Source organism: Bidens hawaiensis, unplaced genomic scaffold (genome assembly GCF_021521415.1).
Source record: "Bidens hawaiensis isolate Kalapana, Puna unplaced genomic scaffold, B.hawaiensis_p1.1 tig00028728_1, whole genome shotgun sequence".
Classification (NCBI taxonomy): Eukaryota; Viridiplantae; Streptophyta; class Magnoliopsida; order Asterales; family Asteraceae; genus Bidens; species Bidens hawaiensis.
The window spans coordinates 49908-69724 of NW_027494698.1; the positions used below are offsets into that span (position 1 = coordinate 49908).

Genomic DNA, 19817 nt, shown 5'->3' on the forward strand with positions numbered 1-19817 from the left:
ATGCACACACAAGTGCACCATAACTTTAAAAAATGACGGGGGAAATATCCGCTCAAGCTTGCACAAAATCTTAACTATCTCTTCTTGCAACACTTTCAACTCCCTCACGTGTAATGTGACTTCAGTAAGTTTCTTGAAAAACTGAGATAACTCGACTAACGCATCACGAATTTGTTTTGTCAAAAATGGACGAATTGCAATAGGAATTATGCGTTGAATTAAGACGTGACATTCGTGTGATTTAAGCCCATATACCTTACCTTGCTCAACACTCACATTTTTAGCTAAGTTTCCCGCATACCCGTCTGGAAAACGTACAGACTTAAGTAAATTACAAAACTGTTTTTTCTCCTCTCTATTTAAAACATAAGAAGCATGTGGTTTAACCAAATGATCATTCATTATCACCAAGTGAAGCTCCTTAAGTATGTTCATATCTTGCAAATCTCGTCGAGCGTTGTCAGTGTCTTTTGTCTTTCCTTCTATGTTTAACAAGGTTGCTAACACATTCTCACACACATTCTTTTCAACATGCATCACATCAATGTTATGAAGAATTAACAACTTGGACCAATATGGGAGTTCAAAGAAGATGCTTTTCTTTGACCAGTTTAAATGATGTGGATCTCGGTTTTTTTTTTCTACCATGAGACGGATGCTTTCCATGAGGATGGATAGGGAGATCTTCCAACTGAAGTAAGCAATCATCTCCGTTGACTGGTTTAGGAGCAAGCCTAGTCTCTATACGTCCATTAAAATCCCGTGCTTTCCTCCAAGCGTGATCTTGTGGGAGAAATCTCATATGACCTATATATGCTATTTTATCTCGTATATGTATGCTGCACGCATCTTCATTGCATATCGGGCATGCCTTGTATCCACTCGTACTCCATCCAGACAAGTAACCATAAGCAGGAAAATCATTGATTGTCCATAGAAATGCAGCACGCATGTTGAATCTTTGTTTTGATTCGCAGTCATATGTTGTAACACCTTTTTCCCATAAAAGTTTCAACTCATCTACTAGTGGATGCAAAAATACATCAATATCCTTTCCTGGTGAATCTCTTCCTAGAATTAACAATGTCAACATAAATGAAGCATCAACCATAGACTTCCAAGGTGGCAAATTGTATGTTATGAGCACAACAGGCCACATACTGTAGGAGAGACTCATTGCCCCAAAAGGATTAAAACCATCACTGGCAAGCCCTAGGCGAACATTTCGAGGATTCATTTGCAAAATCGGGAAACACTGTGTCAAAGTGCTTCCATGCTTGTCCGTCTGCCGGATGCCTAAGAACCCCCTCCTCTTTGTTTCTTTGTTGATCATGCCACAACATTTCTTTTGCAGTGTGTCTTGAGGCATATAAGCGTTTAAGCCTACTTGTGACGGGAAAGTAACGCAAAACTTTTACCGGTTTCTTCTTTCCTTTATCATTTTCTTCATAACGACTAGTGCTACAAACTGGACAATTTTGTAATTCTGTATATTCTTTCCAAAATAATGCACAATCATGTTTGCAAGCATGGATAGATTCGTATCCCAATCCAAGAGTGCGCAAATATTTTTTCGCCTCATAATGGTTCCTCGGCAAGTTTACATCCTTGTAAGCTTGGCTAAATAAATTCAGAATCATATCCATTGACACATTTGTCATATTACAGGTTAACTTCACATTCATCAACTCAAGTAAAAAGCTTAGTACAGAAAACTCATCACACCCCGGGTATAAAGGCTTCTCCATATCGATAAATAACTTCTCCGCATTTAGGTTATTACGTTGATCAGCATCGTCCCTGAAATTTTCAGCTTCGGGTTCGCCGCCTGTAGGAAACGCGTCATTAAGTAAATCCTCGACACCGTCATTTGAATCGTTTTCACTTTCATCACACTCACTATCTGTTCCATCTGTTTCATAACCCGGTAGATGTTCACCGTGATATATCCATATATTATATGTCGGTTCAAAACCATTATGTATGATATGCGTAGAAACAATTGCTGGATCATGTCTTCCTGCATTAACGCATTTTTTACATGGACAATGTATCTTACCTTCACTATCAGCGTATTTTTTAGCCCAATTTGCAAAAGCTAGAGCTTTTTTAATGAATGTTTGATCTTCCTTATTAGTGATTTTAGTCCAGCTCTTATCAAAAGTCATTCCGAAGTCCTAGTTAATGACAAACATAAATAAACAATTTATCAAAATAAAACATTAATATTTGATTTTTAAGGTAACATAATTTTAAACCTGGCAAGATAAACTCGTTTGGACCTGTTCTAATTTGTTAGGTTTATCAATCGTGACAGTCTCACCTGTTTTAATTAGTTAGGTTTACAAATCATGCCCTTTAGGTAGAGATGTACAAAAAAACTAATCATGTAACTGAAATCGAAAAAAAAACGGAACCGGTTATGATGGAAAACCGGTTTTTTTATAACCGGTTCGGTTACTAACCGGTTAGACAGGTTTTATACCGGTTTTGAGTTTATTATGCTGGTTCGGTTATATAACCGGTTTTTTCCTAAACCGGTTTGGAAAAAACTGGTTATATAACCGGTTAATCGATAACGTATATAAAAAACCAGTTAAAAAAACCTGTTAAAACCGGTTTTTTGTATCAGCAACAGCAGGTCAAATATGATATTTTTACTTCTTCTTCTTCTTCTTCTTCTTCTTCTTCTTCTTATTATTATTATTATTATTATTATTATTATTATTATTATTATTATTATTATTATTATTATTAATTTTCTACCAGAGTTATATTGTTAAGGGCTTTGTTATTAATACTAATTTTCTACCAGTTAATTTTCTACCAGTCAATTAGAGTGTAATTTCCAAAAATATTGGGCCAGATATCAAATCAAACTATTAGTGGATCACACAACACAAATGCATCTAGACACAATATGACCTTTGCATTTCCAAGGGACTGGTGTAAAGTTCAGTTGGGACTAATTTAAATATGCATATAGATGCCACTGGTGTAAAGTTCAGTTGGGACTAATTTAAATATGCATATAGATGCCACTGGTGTAAAGTTCAGCAGGGGCAAAAAGGTAATTGTGGCTGCAAGTCCTCCAACAGATGATGCATCAGTTTCTGCAGAGCCACTTACAAAATAAGACCTTGTTGGATACCTTGTTTCCGGCTGCAAACCTAAGGAAAAACCAGTTACAAACCGGTTTTAAAAATCGGTTTTAATAACTGGTTTTTTAAAACCAATTACAAACCGGTTAGTATCGGTTATGGTTATTTGACTTCTGAAACTGGTTTAAACCTGTCCCGGTTAAAAAAAACGGTTTTTTTAACAAAAAAACCGAACCGGTTAAAAACCGGAACCGGGTTTCAAAAAAAACTGATTTGTACACCTCTACCTTTAGGCATACCAAATCTAAACTAGTGATGTTCGTGTTTAACCAGTTTTATTAAACGATCTCGTTTATTTAAGGTTTTTTTTTATGATGCTATGATTATATATTAAGCAACAACATTAGAATAGAAATACCTGGGATGATTTTTTTTTTTGTTGTATAAATGAGGGAATTGTCAATGCCTAAAGCTTGGTGGAATCGTTGATTCTGTATAGTAATCCTTTCTCACATCAATAGTCGAGCATAACTGGACCCATTTACTTTCAAAATGTTAAAAGCAATTTGACTTTCAAAACGCATTAAAATCAGTTACGACCCATTTACTTTCAAAACGCAATTTGACTAACAAGCACAATAAAATAAGTGCTGAAGCATAAAATAAGTGCTGAAGCACAGTTTAAGTTACAATATTGATTAACAAGCACAATTTGTAGTTTTTGAGCCTAGAATTGCAAGAATAAAATAAGTGCTGAAGCACAGTTTAAGTTGCAATATTTGTTAAAAAAAGTAAAGATGTTAACTTGAAAAAGTCAATTGTCAAAAAAACTGTCATCTGTTAAAAAAATATTACATGCTTGGTTTGACTGCAGAAGTCCACAGTTGAAAAGATTGCCAAAGTAAACAAGGTTTTTTAATTTCATTGTATCATGTGGAGTTTAACTTGAAGATTTGGTACAAAAGTTCTGATGTTAAATTTGTGAACTCTGAGCCCGTATTTAATTTTTAAAGCTTTGACTTTCAATTGATTAAATTGTGATATAGTTTTAATAATAGTACATATATAATATACACATTCTTTTATTCAAGTTTTTATGCATTGTATACAGTGAGTGTGAACAATTAAAAGTTTTGTTTGAATAATGAAAAAGTCAACTGTGTTGCTACAATCAAAGTTGTAACATAAGGATAATTTGGGAAATAGTATTGAACAAAAAAACGGCTGATTCATATTTCATTGAGTAGTATTCCAGATTGCATTACGGGTGATTCAAAAAGTGATTCTGGTTAGCTTTATCTGAATAAACATGTCACCTCGTACCCAAAATAAACCCATCTAGCCTGATCTCACCCATACCCGAATAAGCACATTACCCGAATAAATTTGTACCTAAATACAGTGGAAGATAAAAGAACTTTTTCCAGTTGGGCCACTGTTTTTAGATGATTCAATTTAATAGGACCAGACATATAAATTTTTGGGTCGGTTTGACGGTTCGTGTCGGGTAAGATTCAACACAAAATAAAAATATGACACAATAATAAAAGATAAACATTGTAATTAGAAATTTAAAAACACTTATTAAGCAGGTTGATTAGGACAGTCCATTAGAGGCTACACAATCAAAAGATGATAAAAAATGAACTAACTTGAGGGCCTTCGTGTCCTTGATTTCTCTCTTTATGGTCTGCAACAATCCCTTTAAATTACATATGACCAATCTGCATATTATGCATCAAGAAAATAACATGAGTCTCATTCCATTTGAGCAATGAACCTATTCATAAACCGAGAAGTTTGAAATTACTTCTCCATGACGTCATTGAGATCAACATTAGGAGAATGTCAAGCAAATTACTTGCATCATTTATTATATTTAGACTCTAATCGCAAACCATATCACAATCAAATCCAAAATAAAATAATCTACTTTACAATGAAAATTAGCTATTATCTAATTAGTAGGGGTGAGCAAGAAACCGAAAAAGCTGATCCGAAACCAAAAAATTCAAATCAAAAAAATCGAACCGAAACAAAAACCGACGGGTTGGTTTTATGTTTTTGTAAAAACCGTACTAACGGTTCGGTTTTGGTTTTGCATGTAAAAAACCGAAAAAACCGAACCGAATTCCTAAATTTTTGTTTTTTTTATATTTTATATTAAGTAATTTATAAGAATTTAATAAATATGTAACTCCATTATTTTTTATAAAATGTATAATAGTCTATTATGTTACAATTAACAAAATTATTTATACCTAAATTCATAATTTTTTGTCAACTATTTTTTGGGCCTAAAATTTTCAAGCTCATATGGCAAAAACCAAAACCGAAAGGAAACCAAACGAAATTCGAAAAACCGAAACCGAAGAAACCGAAACCGAATGGTTTCAAAAACTCCAAAAACCGAAGTTTTGGTTTTCGGTTTGGTTTTAGCCAAAAACCGCACCACGCACACCCCTACTAATTAGGATAAACGCTAAGTTTGGCGCCACAATTTGGTTTTATTCCCCAGTTTAATTAAACTATGGTGTTTAGTTTTGGGTTAATTTTTAAACAGTCAGGGTTTTCCAAGAAAGACATTGCACTCGCATTACATTTTTTACAAAATTTACAACATTCTTCAATTAAGAGGGAGCAACAACCGGGTAGCAAATAAAAACCCCAACATCTAGCTATGATTTTAACATGAAAAAGCCTTTTGTCAACGGCAACGGTCTATAGCCGTTAGCAGCCATCACTTAGACGGCCAACATAACCAACTTTTGCAACATCTACCGACACACAGCCATCTTAGTGATACAAATATCTGGAAGTTACTATTGTAAACTGAAAGGTGTTGCTCCAATGCTACTTTGACTACTTAATGCAACTATCTATATATTTTCTAAACGTTTACCACTTTATGTATTTGCGAGATACTCTCAGTGCTGATAGCTTCTAAGATTACCCCCACCCGTCGCAATGAGCCGGATAAATAACTATTTTATAATATTTTGAGAATAAAGGTTCGTGTGAAACTAAAGTAAATTACTTTCATAGCAGCAAAAATAATGTTTTGGCAACACCAGGAGAATGTCAAGCAAATTACTTGCATCATGCATTATATGAGACTCTAATCACAAACCATATCACAATCAAATCCAAAAAAAAAAATCTACTTTAATAATTTAAATTTCAAGACAAGCATCTCTACTTTAAACCTCAAACAGAACAACAAAATCATCCTTTCTGTAACGGTACTGAGTAAAACGAAACATATGAATTCTTACCTTTTCATTAATCGCACTGACCGGTTGTTGTTTGTGATTGTGGTTGACAATTGCTTCTTATGGAACCCAAAAATTAAGCATTTGAAATTCAATGAACTGTATGTAATTAAGCTTGCCGGTGCAGGGGTGGCTGATGGAGGTTGTGAAAGATTGAACCCTAACCACTAGGCCCTTGTTATTTTTGTGTTTGGCTTCGATTAGTTTTGTTGGCGCCAAATAAATAAGTAGGAGTTTGTTTGGGTTAAACCGTTAAAAGAGTGGGAATACATCCATGTGCTTTCTATAATTTCAATGTTTAACAAAAATTTAATAACCTACATGAATCCATTTTTAAAATTCTAAATTTTATTATCTAAATGGCTTTCATAAGACATGTCATAAATAAGGGAGTTTTTGGAGCTCAGTCCTTGTCATTGTCGAGCTTGAGTATAGCTTAGCGTATTTTCACACACTTAATAAATTGGTTTTGGTTTGCTAATCGAATAGTTTTTATCTAATGTTTGAAGATTTACTATGAGCGACTCGATTTGACTTTAATTAGTGAAGTCTAAGACCATGGGGTATATCTTAACGCCCAGGGCAATAATGTTAATTTGACAAAGGTTAAAGAATGGGACAATACTCCCTTCATGGGTTAACGGGTGCTAAAGGCAAGATGGGTTAAAGTGTTAATTAACGGGCTTTAAATTCCTCTAAATTGACACACAACAATTTAAAATTTGCTTTAAAATTAAATTTAGGGGAGTTAAGTAGGGCTAACCCATTTTCTTATGGTGAGATGAACCGAAAAGGGTTAAAGTAGGTGATGTGACATTTACATTGAGTTAAAATGGCGTGAATGTATAGCTCATAGCCTAATAGTCAATGAGTGATAGTTAATTATGGTTAAACATAAAGAGAGCAGCTTAATGGCAGCCAACCTTGATAAAGTGACCCATTATGGATCCCTTAAAATTTTTGCTATCTAATATAGCTCATTACAATTCAATACGATATATCTCTAAAATATAAATGTGTATTTTATTTATTTGCATATGTCTCAAACATAATATTAACTAGCTATTGCGACATATCCATTAAAAGTCATCAAAATTCTTAACACGTATAATCCACTAAAGACATGTATGACTTGGTAATTGGTATAACTTCTACCAACATTTTATGACATAAGACTTGTTTACACATGTTTGACCGAAAATAAATGATCAATTATGGTAAACAACGATAAATTATGGTCAATTAGAGTTGATTATATTGGTCTACGACGAGTAGGGATGAGCAAAACCGTTACTGGTAACGGTACCGAATCAGTACCAACTTTGGAATTTTTTGTACGTGCCAATGTTCCTTAGCTCTCTCCTTCACAACAAGTTTCAAACTAAATATTTCGGCAAATGTATTAAGAATCTGGAAAAATCGGTCTAGGTACCCGCTTAGGCTTATCCCTAATAGCCACACATAATAATAATAATAATAATAATAATAATAATAATAATAATATTAATAATTTATTATATAAATGAAATTCCTAAAAAGTAAAACATGAAATTACTATAGCCATAGCCCTAGTGGTATGCCGATGCCTAGAGTTTATCCTCCCCTAAAAGGTGCATGGTTTAAATATAACTAAGAGGATATATATGTGTGTTTTAATGTAATTGTACGAGATGTGTGTTCGTTTCACGGGTGAAAATGAGCTAAGCTACTAGTGAACTACTTGTGATCAGATTGTGAAAAAGCTCAATCGAGCCAGAGCCTAAAAAGAAGCTTGTATTACGAACGAGCCTAATTTCAAACTTTACATATTGAGCTCGAGTCAGCTCGCGACCCTTAACAACCCTATTATTATAAAATTTTATATAATATATGTATATATATATACATACATATATATATAGGAGATTTCAATTAAGAACCCCTTTGAGTTTTAAGAACTCGAAAGAACTCAATGTAACGATTTTTTTTTCGAAATTTTTTTTACACATGCGTAATATATGTAAGTTGCATACACGTAAAAAAATTACAGAATTTTTTACGCACCGAGTCGACTTTTTACACATGTGTAACGGACGTAAAAGTTAGTGTAACCACTTACATATTTATTCTCTCTTACTTTGACTTTTTTGGCAGATTTAATCTCAACCACATATTCCAATCCATTTAATTAAATGTGTGGCCTAGAATTGAGTTCTTAAGTTCTTAAAACTCAACATGGTTATCAAAATAACCCTCCCCATATATATATATATATATATATATATATATAACTGTTAATATACATAATGTTATGGATGTTATGTGATATATAAAACTATAATTGAAATATGTATAGAAATATACAATAAATCAGTCGAGCTCGCATTGAGCTCGAACTTAAAAAATAGTGCTCGAAACAAGCAGTGGCGGATGCAATGCGTTGGCAGGGGTAGCACCCGCTACCCCTCAACTTCTTCGACGAAGTGAGGTATTTATATGTTTTTAACGTTTTATGTATAACGTTATACCAAGAATTATGTCATGTTACCCCTTAAGGTTTTTAAAACCTAGAGTTTCACCTTTCAATGTTGTGAAGTCAAGAATGATTAAAAGCCTATAATTTAATTAAAGTTATAAAGTCCAACTTAAATAACCGGGTGAAGGTACAAGTGAAACGTGTTACCGGTATGTGCGAAACGGGCAACCATGCGCCGGCATGTGTCAAACGGGTGCCGATATGCGAGAAACGGGTAACACGTAACCGAGCACCTGTACGAGTGAAACGGGTTACCAAGACCCAGTACGCATGAAACTGTAGTCAGATCACGGTACACACAAAACGGGTAACCCAGAGCCGGTACGCGTATAACGCGAAACCGGGCCCGTGACATGCGATACACGTGACTGGGTGCTTGTACGAGCGAAACACATTTACGAACCCAGTACACGCGTAACCGAGGCCGATACATGCAAATCACGAAACTGGGCGCCCGTCCGCGAAACCGGTAAAAGAATTTTTCTTAGTGTACGGTTTAACTTTTTTTTTTGCGCTACCCCTAAAACAATGTTCGAAATCCACCACCGGAAACAAGTCAAACTTGAGCTCAGACGGGGCTCAATTGCAGTCCTAGTTCGTTATTCAAAAAATAAAACAAATAATAATTATAATAATAACATCAATAATAAACACCCAACTTGAATATAAATCATAATAATAACTATAATAATCCTTTAGGGGGTGTTTGGTACAGAGAATGAAATTGTAGAGAAATGGAATTGCAGAGAAAGGGAATTGGTCTGGAGAATGAGAATTGACTGTTCTGTTTGGTAGTACAGAGATTTCAGTAGAGAAATATAGCTGAGAATCATTTCTCTTGTTTGGTACATAGGAAATAAACAGAGAATTATAACAGTTAACGCTATGCACGGATGAGGTGATTACCAACCGAATCCAGTAAAAAGAAAGAAATAATACAAACACTTCATAAGATACCATCCACTTACAAAACTTAGTTGGTTTTGCACAATGGCAAGACCAGCCCGTTTTTTTGGGCTTAGTCACTTATTATTCATTTTACAACAACGTGTTCGTTTTCAAAGAAACATGCCTGAAGATGGGAGAACAAGTCATTTTAATGACATCTATTTTTAGACAGTTACTGTGTATACACTGTATCTATGATGACAAATTGCTATTCAATCTAGATATTTCCTACCAGTCATGGAGTCTGTATGTTGCATAGCAGATGCATCAAAATTCCCTTCAGCCAGAAGCCGCATGGCCCCGTCTCTAGAGAACTTGCGAGCAAACAGAAAAACAGGGGACCAATATTGCATTAGTCTTACACCATTCTGTTCGGTGTTCAGTCTCATAATACATATGGTTTATATCCTGCAATTGCAATATATATAAGTGGTTTCGCCATTTTAAGCAAAATGAATAATGATAGAAAAACATACAATATATAACCTTGATTCTTTGGATTTGTTGAGGGTTGGCACTTGCATAGTTATAGGTTACAGGATGCCAGCTTCTCGTTTCCATGTTTGTGGCGGACTGGATCCATGAAGTGTATGTCACAGTTCGCCTTTCAAGCTCTCCCTCGAGATCATTCATCTTAGGACACACAATTTAAACCTTATTATAAAGGGAAATAAGATTTCATAAGAAATTAAAAAATGTTTCTTACTGCAAGTAATGTCTGCACATAATGCTCATCAGGAATGCAATTACGCTGCTTCTGAAGTTTCTGCATATTTTGAAAAAAAATCACAATTGAGTTTTAGGCTGACCTTAAAATGATTTCAAGAAAATGTAATAACTTACATAATTCTGTTTTCCTTTACTATAATCTAAGGGTGGACGTCTCTGAAAAACATTAAATAAATAATGTTAGTAACAAATAAAAACCAATATGTTCATATGTTGTCCTTTTCTGATGTTATAATAAAAATGGAAATACAAACCTTACATAACTTCTTAAAAACTGGAAATACGATGCCGTCATATGCTACAACTTTTGCATGGCTTCTAATTAAAGCAATCCACTGAAAAGTTCAATTAAAAGGAGCCAAATTAAGGCAAAATTGCATAAGACAAAATGTGATAAAAATATGGTTCAACCTGTGAGGCTTTTCGCCATTTCCCCATTGGTATAACAGAAGACATCCTAGGATTGTAGCGACCTTCTTTCATATCAAGAAAGCTAAAACACATAAAGCCCAGATTAACAACAGTTTATACTAGGGTGTTTGAATGGAAGTAATTATCTGATTACTTCAACTACAAGTTGCAATAATCAGTTTCGAGTATTTGGGCAACCTACGTTTGTTTATGATTTTCTGGTGTCAAATAAACTAACTAACTATTCAAAGTAAGATAAAATTACTTATATACCCTTATGTATACATTGTTTGGCAGCAAAGCAATATTTTCTGCACCATATCTTATTTCATAATGGTTACTCAACATCTGATAATAATCATCAAAGCACACATCCAAACACCCCGTATAACTAAGATCAGATAATTTGCAACTTGCAAAGAGCAAATGAAAGTAATAACCACACCTGTCCACGAAACTTTTAGAAGATCCCATCAGATAATTGTAAATATAGCTAAAGTTGTAGAGGGGAACACAACTGCACAAAAAGGAAAATGTGATCAAATTCAAAAACCCAAATCATCACAATCCACAACGACAGCAATTGCAGCCTTAAAAGAAGTATAACAAAGATGATGACAAGAGTATTATTATTTATTTACCTGTCTGATAAAAGAATAAACCTCTGGTTTGCAGGAATTTGAAGAGCTGCTCGAAGCAGCAATCTTTCAGCTTCAATCATAGTGGATTCGCCCCAACCTACCTGTAACATCACCACTACAATCATTGGACAAGATAAGAGACAACTCGAATGCTATATCTCCAACAATTATAAAAATAATAATCAATAAAGATGTTATAGAGGAGGATGTTTGATCACCTTAATGCTATTGCTTAACTGCCGACCATAAAAGAAGGCGGACCTAGTGGTGGTTTCGTCGAATACAAAACCAGGTTCCGAATGAATATAGATCGAGTAATTGGCTGCATCAGCAGTATGCATTAACGTTATGTATTGATGAACAAAACAACAAAGCCGAACAATAATAGGATCGTTGGAGAGAGTGAGGGAGAGGCGTGAGAGAGTGAGGCTGAGAAATGAAACCCTAGAAATCCAATTCTCCGCTTTTTTTAGAGAAACAAAATCAGAGAAATGGAAATGGTTTATTTCCATTTCTCACCTCTTTCTTTCATAAACAAACAAGAGAATTCTTTCCAATTCCATTTCTCACCTCTCAATTCCCTCTACCAAACACCCCCTTAGAAGTTATAAAAGGTAATTTACTTGAATCGTAATATTAAAAGAAAAAAAACTTAGGTACCACATAAGTCAAGTAGGGAAAATAAGATGTAAATATACCTAAATAAAATTGATTTTCTCTTCATCTGCATCTGTGTCTCTCTAGCAAAACTCAAGTGAAGTATCCATAGAAATCGGGATGTCAATCCTCCCCTGTATCTCCACGTTCCCTACCAATGATTCAAACCCCACCATCACGCCACAGTTACTCCCACTCTCTGCGCATTATTGAAGCTGTTGCTGTTGGCTCTGTGCGAAGCAAGACACTCACCCAGTCAAATCAATATTTGCAAATTCAGGTATGAACTAATTTTCATATATTGAACACTACTTTCATACTCAATTAGTAGTAAATGATATGTTTAGTTCGATACTGAATAACATTATATGGCTTAATTGATGAGTGACGTTAGTTAATTAGGCCTTCACTTCAGCATCCTTTTTCTATATTGACTGCTATGCCCATGAATTTTGATTATTTGTTTTTGTAAGCTGATATAACATGAGTCCAGATGTTCAGTTTACACGTAGGGGTTGCCAAAATACAATACACTAATTAGGTTCGGGTTAATAGGGTCAGAAACTATTAATTGGGTTAACCCATATTATTATTAGGGTCATCTGAATCAACACTCATATTATAGTTTCCGTGTCCCTGGTATCAAATATTTGCAACAGCACACTATTACCACTTCGATTCTTCTAGGATTTTGAGATCCCAATATAGATGGTCTTCAATAAACTCTCTCTAATAAATGCATATCAAACCAAACACCTAAGAATAATCTACCCGTCTAGTCCGGGTATTCCAAATTATTTAAATTGAATGTTAACCAAAATGTTCACATAAAAAAGTGATGAAAATGTTCAAAACTGAAAAGAACTAAATAATTATTACAAAAAGATAAGGATACAAAATAGAGTCATTAAGTCCAAAGAACCTAAAGAGAATTGAAGGAGTGGGGGAACCAGGTCTTTAAACAATGATGCAATCAGCTGTAAATATCAACACCTAAAGTAAGATGTTTCACTTCGTTGACATATATAAAACTGGTTTGCACACAAGATGCACAGAAATTTCATTTAAATCGATAAAAAACCAAATTTTAGAAAATAATTGTGAATGATTTGTAAATTTATTTGGGTGAACGTGCCCAAATCTCAAGTAGAAATAAACAACCGGGCCATTTACACGTGAGTACTCGTATTGGCCCGTAAAGCCTAGCCTTTAAAGGTTATAGTTCAACTATCTCGAACACAACCCGAACACAAAATTCGCGCCAGGCACACAAACTCGAACACTGCATACTCATAGGTTGACTCGAAAAACGGCCAGTTTGACCTGAATTTTTAGATTTATTTTCGCATATTAATACTTCAAAGTTACACTTTTGAAACAAAAAATATAATAAATTTATATAATACATCTTACGTTTTAATTATGCAAATCTTATGTCAATTTCCTTTTGAGTTTTAAATTTTGGCATAAGATAGTCAACTAATTAGTTGCATAAAACACATTTTCTTAAAAAGTATAATTAAAATTAATGGGTAAAACGGGTCAACCTACAAACTGCTTAATTGGTAGACACAGACACTACCTGTGCTAGCTAAACATGTTAACATGTTCAACCCAAAGCCGTTTATACAAAACCCAAACTTGCAAATTTCGTGTCATGTCGAATATTCACACCCCTATCTAATTACATTGTAAATTATGTTAGCTTTGAGAATGACGTATTCTGTTATAAATGATTTATATCTGAGAAACATGGCAAACCTCAGTTCTTAGTTTCTAATTGATCGGTCCATTATCATGTTCTTTGGGTACCATTAGAATATTTATTTATTTGTTGATATTTACAGCAGATTTGATATATACATTCGATGACATGTTTGCGTGCATACTCGCTGCATCGCGCGGGCACGTAGCTAGTTTATATATAATTTGTACATGAAATACTTAAGTGATTCAGTTGCAATACTTGTTTTAATTCCTTCTAAACAATTTATATATAATTTTTTAGTTGCAAAACTTATGTAGGATTTGGGACCAATAAACCTGCATGATTTGATCGTACACACATGGAGAAATAAGATAATAAGAAGAAAATAATAACTTACAAAATCATAAATTGCATGTTGATTTTATCCACACCTCTACATGTAATCATAATTTCGTTCTAGGGCTGTATTTTGTTATCTAATCATGTTTTGCTTACATGAAATATATAATCCTTCGTTAAATACATCTTTTTATTAATTAATGTACACATTTCTATGTTCTAAGTTCTAACGTGTGTGCACATGTATATCTACATTGCATTTGATAGAATGCATATATTATCAGATTTTGACTATCGATTTCCTTGTAGTACAATGTGGATGTTTATGTTAGTGATGATGGTCTTTACAAGAACGAGATCTGAAGAAGATTCTCGGGTACCTACAAATCAGTCGGTGGTTGAGGGAAGTGCATCTGCTATAGTGCCACGCTCGACACGTAGACGCAAACGTAATATGCCCAACACCAGTGGTACCGGTAAATTATAATTCTTTTAAACTAAATATTTCATCTTCAAGCAAAGCTACATGTAAATGGGTTGGGTAGTGGTTGGTATACGTGGGTAAGGATCTGTTTGAAAATCCACACTTCAATAATTGATGAAATGGCTACATTACTTTGCCAAATAAACATAACTTAAATCATTTTATCTTTTTGTCTATTATACATTACATGCAGAACAACTTGCTGAGACAGAACAACAACCTGTTGATATAGAACAATCTGTTGTTCCACCAAAGAGACGTGGTCCAAATTTAAATCTTAGCATTACAAGGACTTTACAGAACATGCCTGAGGGTTCTAAAATCGCTTTGACAATGGCTGAGGGTACAAAAGCCTTTGTTGGGACCTCAGCATCACCTTTTGCGACCGCGACCGAGTGTGGCATTGTTATTCGCAATTTTTGTCCAATGAATTATCACTCACGGGACTCGATACCAAAAGAAGCGACAAATCTTATGTATGAAAAATTAGAAGTAAGTTGTATACATTTTTAATTATTGATAAGCTGTTATATGCTCAATAGTATCATTAACAATGTATTCTATGTAGGGAAAATTTGAGTTGTTGAGAACAAATGATGCTTTTATGGACTATGTGAATGCTCGACTTCAAGCCTGCTGGAAACGCACCCGGGGTAATTGGAGTCGGTATTGGAAGAATAATGGAGGAAAAACCAATCCTGAGTTGGCAAGATCGAAAAGGAAACCTGGTTGTCGTCAAGAAGCTTGGGATCATATGTGTGATTACCGGGAGTTAGAAAAAACTCAGGTATGTTGAATTCATTTTTACAAGTAAGAAAAAATATTTGAGTATTTTCTTATTTTTGATGTTCTAACATGTTTGGCAAATTTTAATTTTTGCAGAAATATAGTGATCAAATGGAAGCTAACAGAGCGAAACAAGTTAATATAAGCAGAGGGGGATCTCGGTCGTTAGCCAATCATACATTCCAACTTGTAAGATTTAAACTTTGCGACTGATAGTGTAATTTTATTCATGTTAACTGGTGGTCGTACCCCACGGTTCTGAAAATCGAATCGAAAATCACGAAGAACTGACTTGGTTGTTAAAATAAATATTATGAAAAATGAAAGGTTAATACTATACTATAAAAAGAACATAATAGTAAAAGAACATAGGCTTTTAACACTCCTGCATATTTAATTTTTAAGCCTTTTGTCTATCTTAGATAGGGATGTAAACGAGCCGAGCCAGGACAACCATGGGTCTAAGCTTGAACTTAAACGAGTTGGCTCGAGTGTGGCTCGTTTACTTTATCAAGCTGAAAAATCAAGCTCTAGTTTGGCTCGTTTACTTTGCAAGCTGAAAAATCAAGCTTGAGCTTGACTGGTTTAAAGTTTGAGCCAAGCTCGCTAACTTTTTAAATTTAATAAAATTCAATTTGCCTATTTTTAATTAATCATAATCTATTTACAAATGGAACTGAATTAACTAATTTAGAGGTTGACCATTTTGACTTGTAAAGCTAGCTCGTATGGACAGTCTTTTTTGCCACATGTAGTAATCCATTTTTAGGCATCTGAATACACAACTAAAGCCGCATTGTTGTTTGATCCTTAACCCGGAATTTCATCTGTTTGCCACACATAAGCTTTTGTATTCGCTTTGTTGTAAACAGTTTAGTCAACCTTTTGGAATTAGAACTCACAATTACCAACATTGTGCATGTCAAATAAGCTCATTAGACATTACTTCAAAGATTAAAGGGTTCTAAAGATCATAGTTTTATAGTATTTAAATGGTGAAATCTATATGGATATACAAACCAAAATATACATGTGTGATTGTAAATAATTTACGATGACAATTCACTCTTTCTTTAAAATATGTTTATGCTTCATTATTATAATTTTTTATGATGATAGACAAATCCTGAGACTCACATGCCGCCTAGTCCGTTACAACTTTATCACAAGATGCATTACAATGCCGCAAAACAAGGATGGCTAAATGATGATTCGCGCCTTGCATATGTAAGTATCTCTTTGTTAAATGCTTTTTAGCAATGTTTTCTGGCCCGACCCGGACGTTGACCTGGACACCTTACCGGGTGGGATCGGTGTTTGACCCGGATGACGTCATAAATAATATATTTATATATATTAGTTTTTGTTATAAATATATATATATTTATTTGTATGCATACATGTAGTAATAAATATTATTTCATAGAACAGTTAATATTATTTTATTATAAATGTATATGAAATAACACAAATATCCTTTAATACAATTGGTATCCAATCATAGCCCTCACGTAACTTACATCTTCTTCCGGTTCAAACGGTTCCCGGAATCTGGTTCACTTTGGTCCGATTATAACCCGGCCGTTTCTTTAGAAAACGGGTTATATGGTGCGAACCGGACCGCTTGGCACACCGGGTCCCGGTTCAACCGGTCCGATCGGCTGGTCCGGTCCAGGTTTTAAAACATTGGCATTTAGTTTTGAATTTTTTTTTTGGTTAAATATTTTTGGGTTGATGTTGGTTCTAAATTTTGTTCATGTACCTTTTATTATGTTAGGAAAATATTATTCAACATAAACAAGTGGCCATGGAGAAATTAATATCTGAAGGAACCACTGTTACTACTTCTATGGAACATGGGATTGAGAAAGAAGCCATAAAAAGTGTATGCGGTAGGAAGAAAACAATACAATCAGGATGGGAAGTTGGTGTCGGGCCTGTGTTGAGGAAGAAAGATAGATGGATGAAATCAATAGCCAAATCAACTCAACGAGATTCAAGCGAGAACGAAGTTTTGAGAAATAAGGTTATTACACTCGAGGCGGAACAGAAACGGGACAAGGATAAATATGAAAAAATGTTCAAGTTCATAAGCACAAAGTTTCCAGACTTCGAGAACACAATAGCCACACAAGCGGTTGATGAAGGTGATAGCGACAACACTATCTAGGGTGTTAGTTAAGACATTTAGTACTTTTTTGTTTTCTTTAATCTAATACTTCTTTAAGTTTTCGAATTAGTTGCATGACATTATTTTGATTGGTTATGTTATGACATTAATGCTTAAACATATATTGAGATTTTTGGGAAACCAAGAATCAAATTTATGAGGATTATATTACTCTTGTTATGACATTAAATTGTATCAGCAGCTATTTTTCAGTCCTTATATGAACATTTTAAAAATATACACATAGTATTGTATTAGAGACTAATATATAGTAGCTAAAAAAACACATTAGATATTAGTTTAGGAGACTGATTATCAGTTTTTAAAAGTACATACTAGGGACTAAATAACATACTATTTGGGATTAATTTTTAGTCCCTAAAAGAGGCGTGTTAAGGACTAAAATCGAGTAGTAACAGGTACTAAATCTCAGTCCTTAAAGCATTGCATTGGAGACTGATTTAATATGAAATCATGAACCTTACGAAACATATTAGGGACTATATTTTTTTGTTTAGAGGACTGATTTTCAGTCCTTAAAGTCATACATTAGGGACTAAAATAATATAGTATCCGAGACTGATTTACAGTCTCTGAAGAAATGTTTTAGGGATTGAAATGACGTTGTATGAGGGAATATATTGAGGACTGAAATTTTATGTATCGGAAACTGACTATGGGTCCTTGTTGGTGTCACACAACGGGGACTGACTTTTAGTCACTAAAGCTAGTATCAAGTACTAGGCATCTGTCACTGGTCGGGGACTGGAAAATCAGTCCCCGATAACCATTAGGTACTGATTAGGGAGCATCGAAGACTAATTTTTCAGTCCCAAATAACAATCTTTTTTGTAGTGATTCCTAATATAAACAACAAAATAAATATTACCTGCATCATTAGTAGAGGTGGGCAAATTAACCGGTTAACTGAACCGACCCGAAAACCAAACCGAAACCGAACTGGCATGAAATCGATTATGTAGAAACCATTTTGGAACCGATTGAAACCGTAGGTTTGGAACAGGTTTGTAATTTTCTCCACCAAACCGGTTAACCGAACCGAAACCGGTCAAAACTGAGCAAAAACCAGCCAAAACCCGAACCGAAACCGAACGTCACTGTTCATGAAACCGGTTTTAACCCGAACCGAAACCAATCATAAACCGGGTTTGACTTTTATTAATCAACCCGAACCGGTTTTAAGTTTCAAACTGGTTTGTGCACCTCTAATCATTAGTGATCTGTTAGAACTAGACGTGCACAAAAAACCCGGTTCCGGAACCTAACTGGTGGAACCGAACCGGAACCGGTTCCACTTCCAACCCGGTTGGTACAATACCCGGTTTGGGTATTTTTATACCCGAAAATCGTACCCGGTTCTCATATTTGTATGTTAGTATCAGTTCCAACCCGGTTCTTAATTGTAACCGGTTCGGCTCGTACCCGGAAAAACCGGTTCCGGCGGGTTTTTTTTGAAGAGTCAAACAAAAGTCAAAGTAGCCGTTGGAACCGGTTTTTTAGCCACCAATTAGCCGTTGGAACCGGTTCCAACGGTAATATAGCCGTTGGAACCGGTTTTCGAGAGACAATAGATCCGTTGGAACCGGTTCCAACGGTAATATAGCCGTTGGAACCGGTTTTTGATGCCCAAACCTATATATAACTTGTTTTCCACCACTAATTTCACCACCAAACTCAAAAACAAACTAAAATACTACTCCTTTAGCAAACCCGTTCCGTTACCCGACCATCCAACTAAATATTATTATGGCACCCATCAAAAAAACTAACAAGAAGGCTAAGAAGAGTGTTTTTGTTGCCCCCGTTCCTGTTACGGAGGACCCAAGGGTTGTTACGGTAGTCAACCATAACCACAACCAAGACATATGGAAGAATTGGGATTTGATTGTGGATGACGAAGGTTATCAAAAGGCTCGTTGCAAACTATGTGGTTCAATATTAAAGCACAATTCCAACTCTACTTTGAGAAAGCACATCGAGAAGCCATATTGCAAGGCGTTGAAAGGGATTGGCGCGACCGATCAAATTGACTTGG

General features: G+C 34.8%; 2 protein-coding genes and 1 pseudogene across 3 annotated transcripts; 1 reads left to right on the forward strand and 2 right to left on the reverse strand.

Moving 5' to 3' along the window:
• Nucleotides 1–1199: 1199 nt before the first annotated feature.
• Nucleotides 1200–2168, reverse strand: LOC143577533 (uncharacterized). Its single transcript, XM_077061340.1, has one exon. It carries the CDS (start codon nucleotides 2166–2168, stop codon nucleotides 1200–1202), a length of 969 nt encoding a protein of 322 aa, XP_076917455.1.
• A 7880-nt stretch (nucleotides 2169–10048) lies between these two features.
• Nucleotides 10049–11958, reverse strand: LOC143577534 (glycosyltransferase BC10-like; annotated as a pseudogene). Its single transcript, XR_013143128.1, has 9 exons — nucleotides 11836–11958; nucleotides 11618–11718; nucleotides 11422–11493; nucleotides 10977–11058; nucleotides 10820–10900; nucleotides 10680–10721; nucleotides 10543–10602; nucleotides 10323–10469; nucleotides 10049–10244 (listed from the first exon to the last, which is right to left on the reverse strand). The product of XR_013143128.1 is annotated as a glycosyltransferase BC10-like (transcript).
• A 400-nt stretch (nucleotides 11959–12358) lies between these two features.
• On the forward strand, nucleotides 12359–17958 carry LOC143577528 (uncharacterized). Its single transcript, XM_077061338.1, has 6 exons — nucleotides 12359–12554; nucleotides 14631–15297; nucleotides 15374–15592; nucleotides 15688–15780; nucleotides 16711–16818; nucleotides 17369–17958. Exons 2-6 carry the CDS (start codon nucleotides 15109–15111, stop codon nucleotides 17759–17761), a joined length of 1002 nt encoding a protein of 333 aa, XP_076917453.1. The 5' UTR covers nucleotides 12359–12554; nucleotides 14631–15108; the 3' UTR covers nucleotides 17762–17958.
• Nucleotides 17959–19817: the final 1859 nt, after the last annotated feature.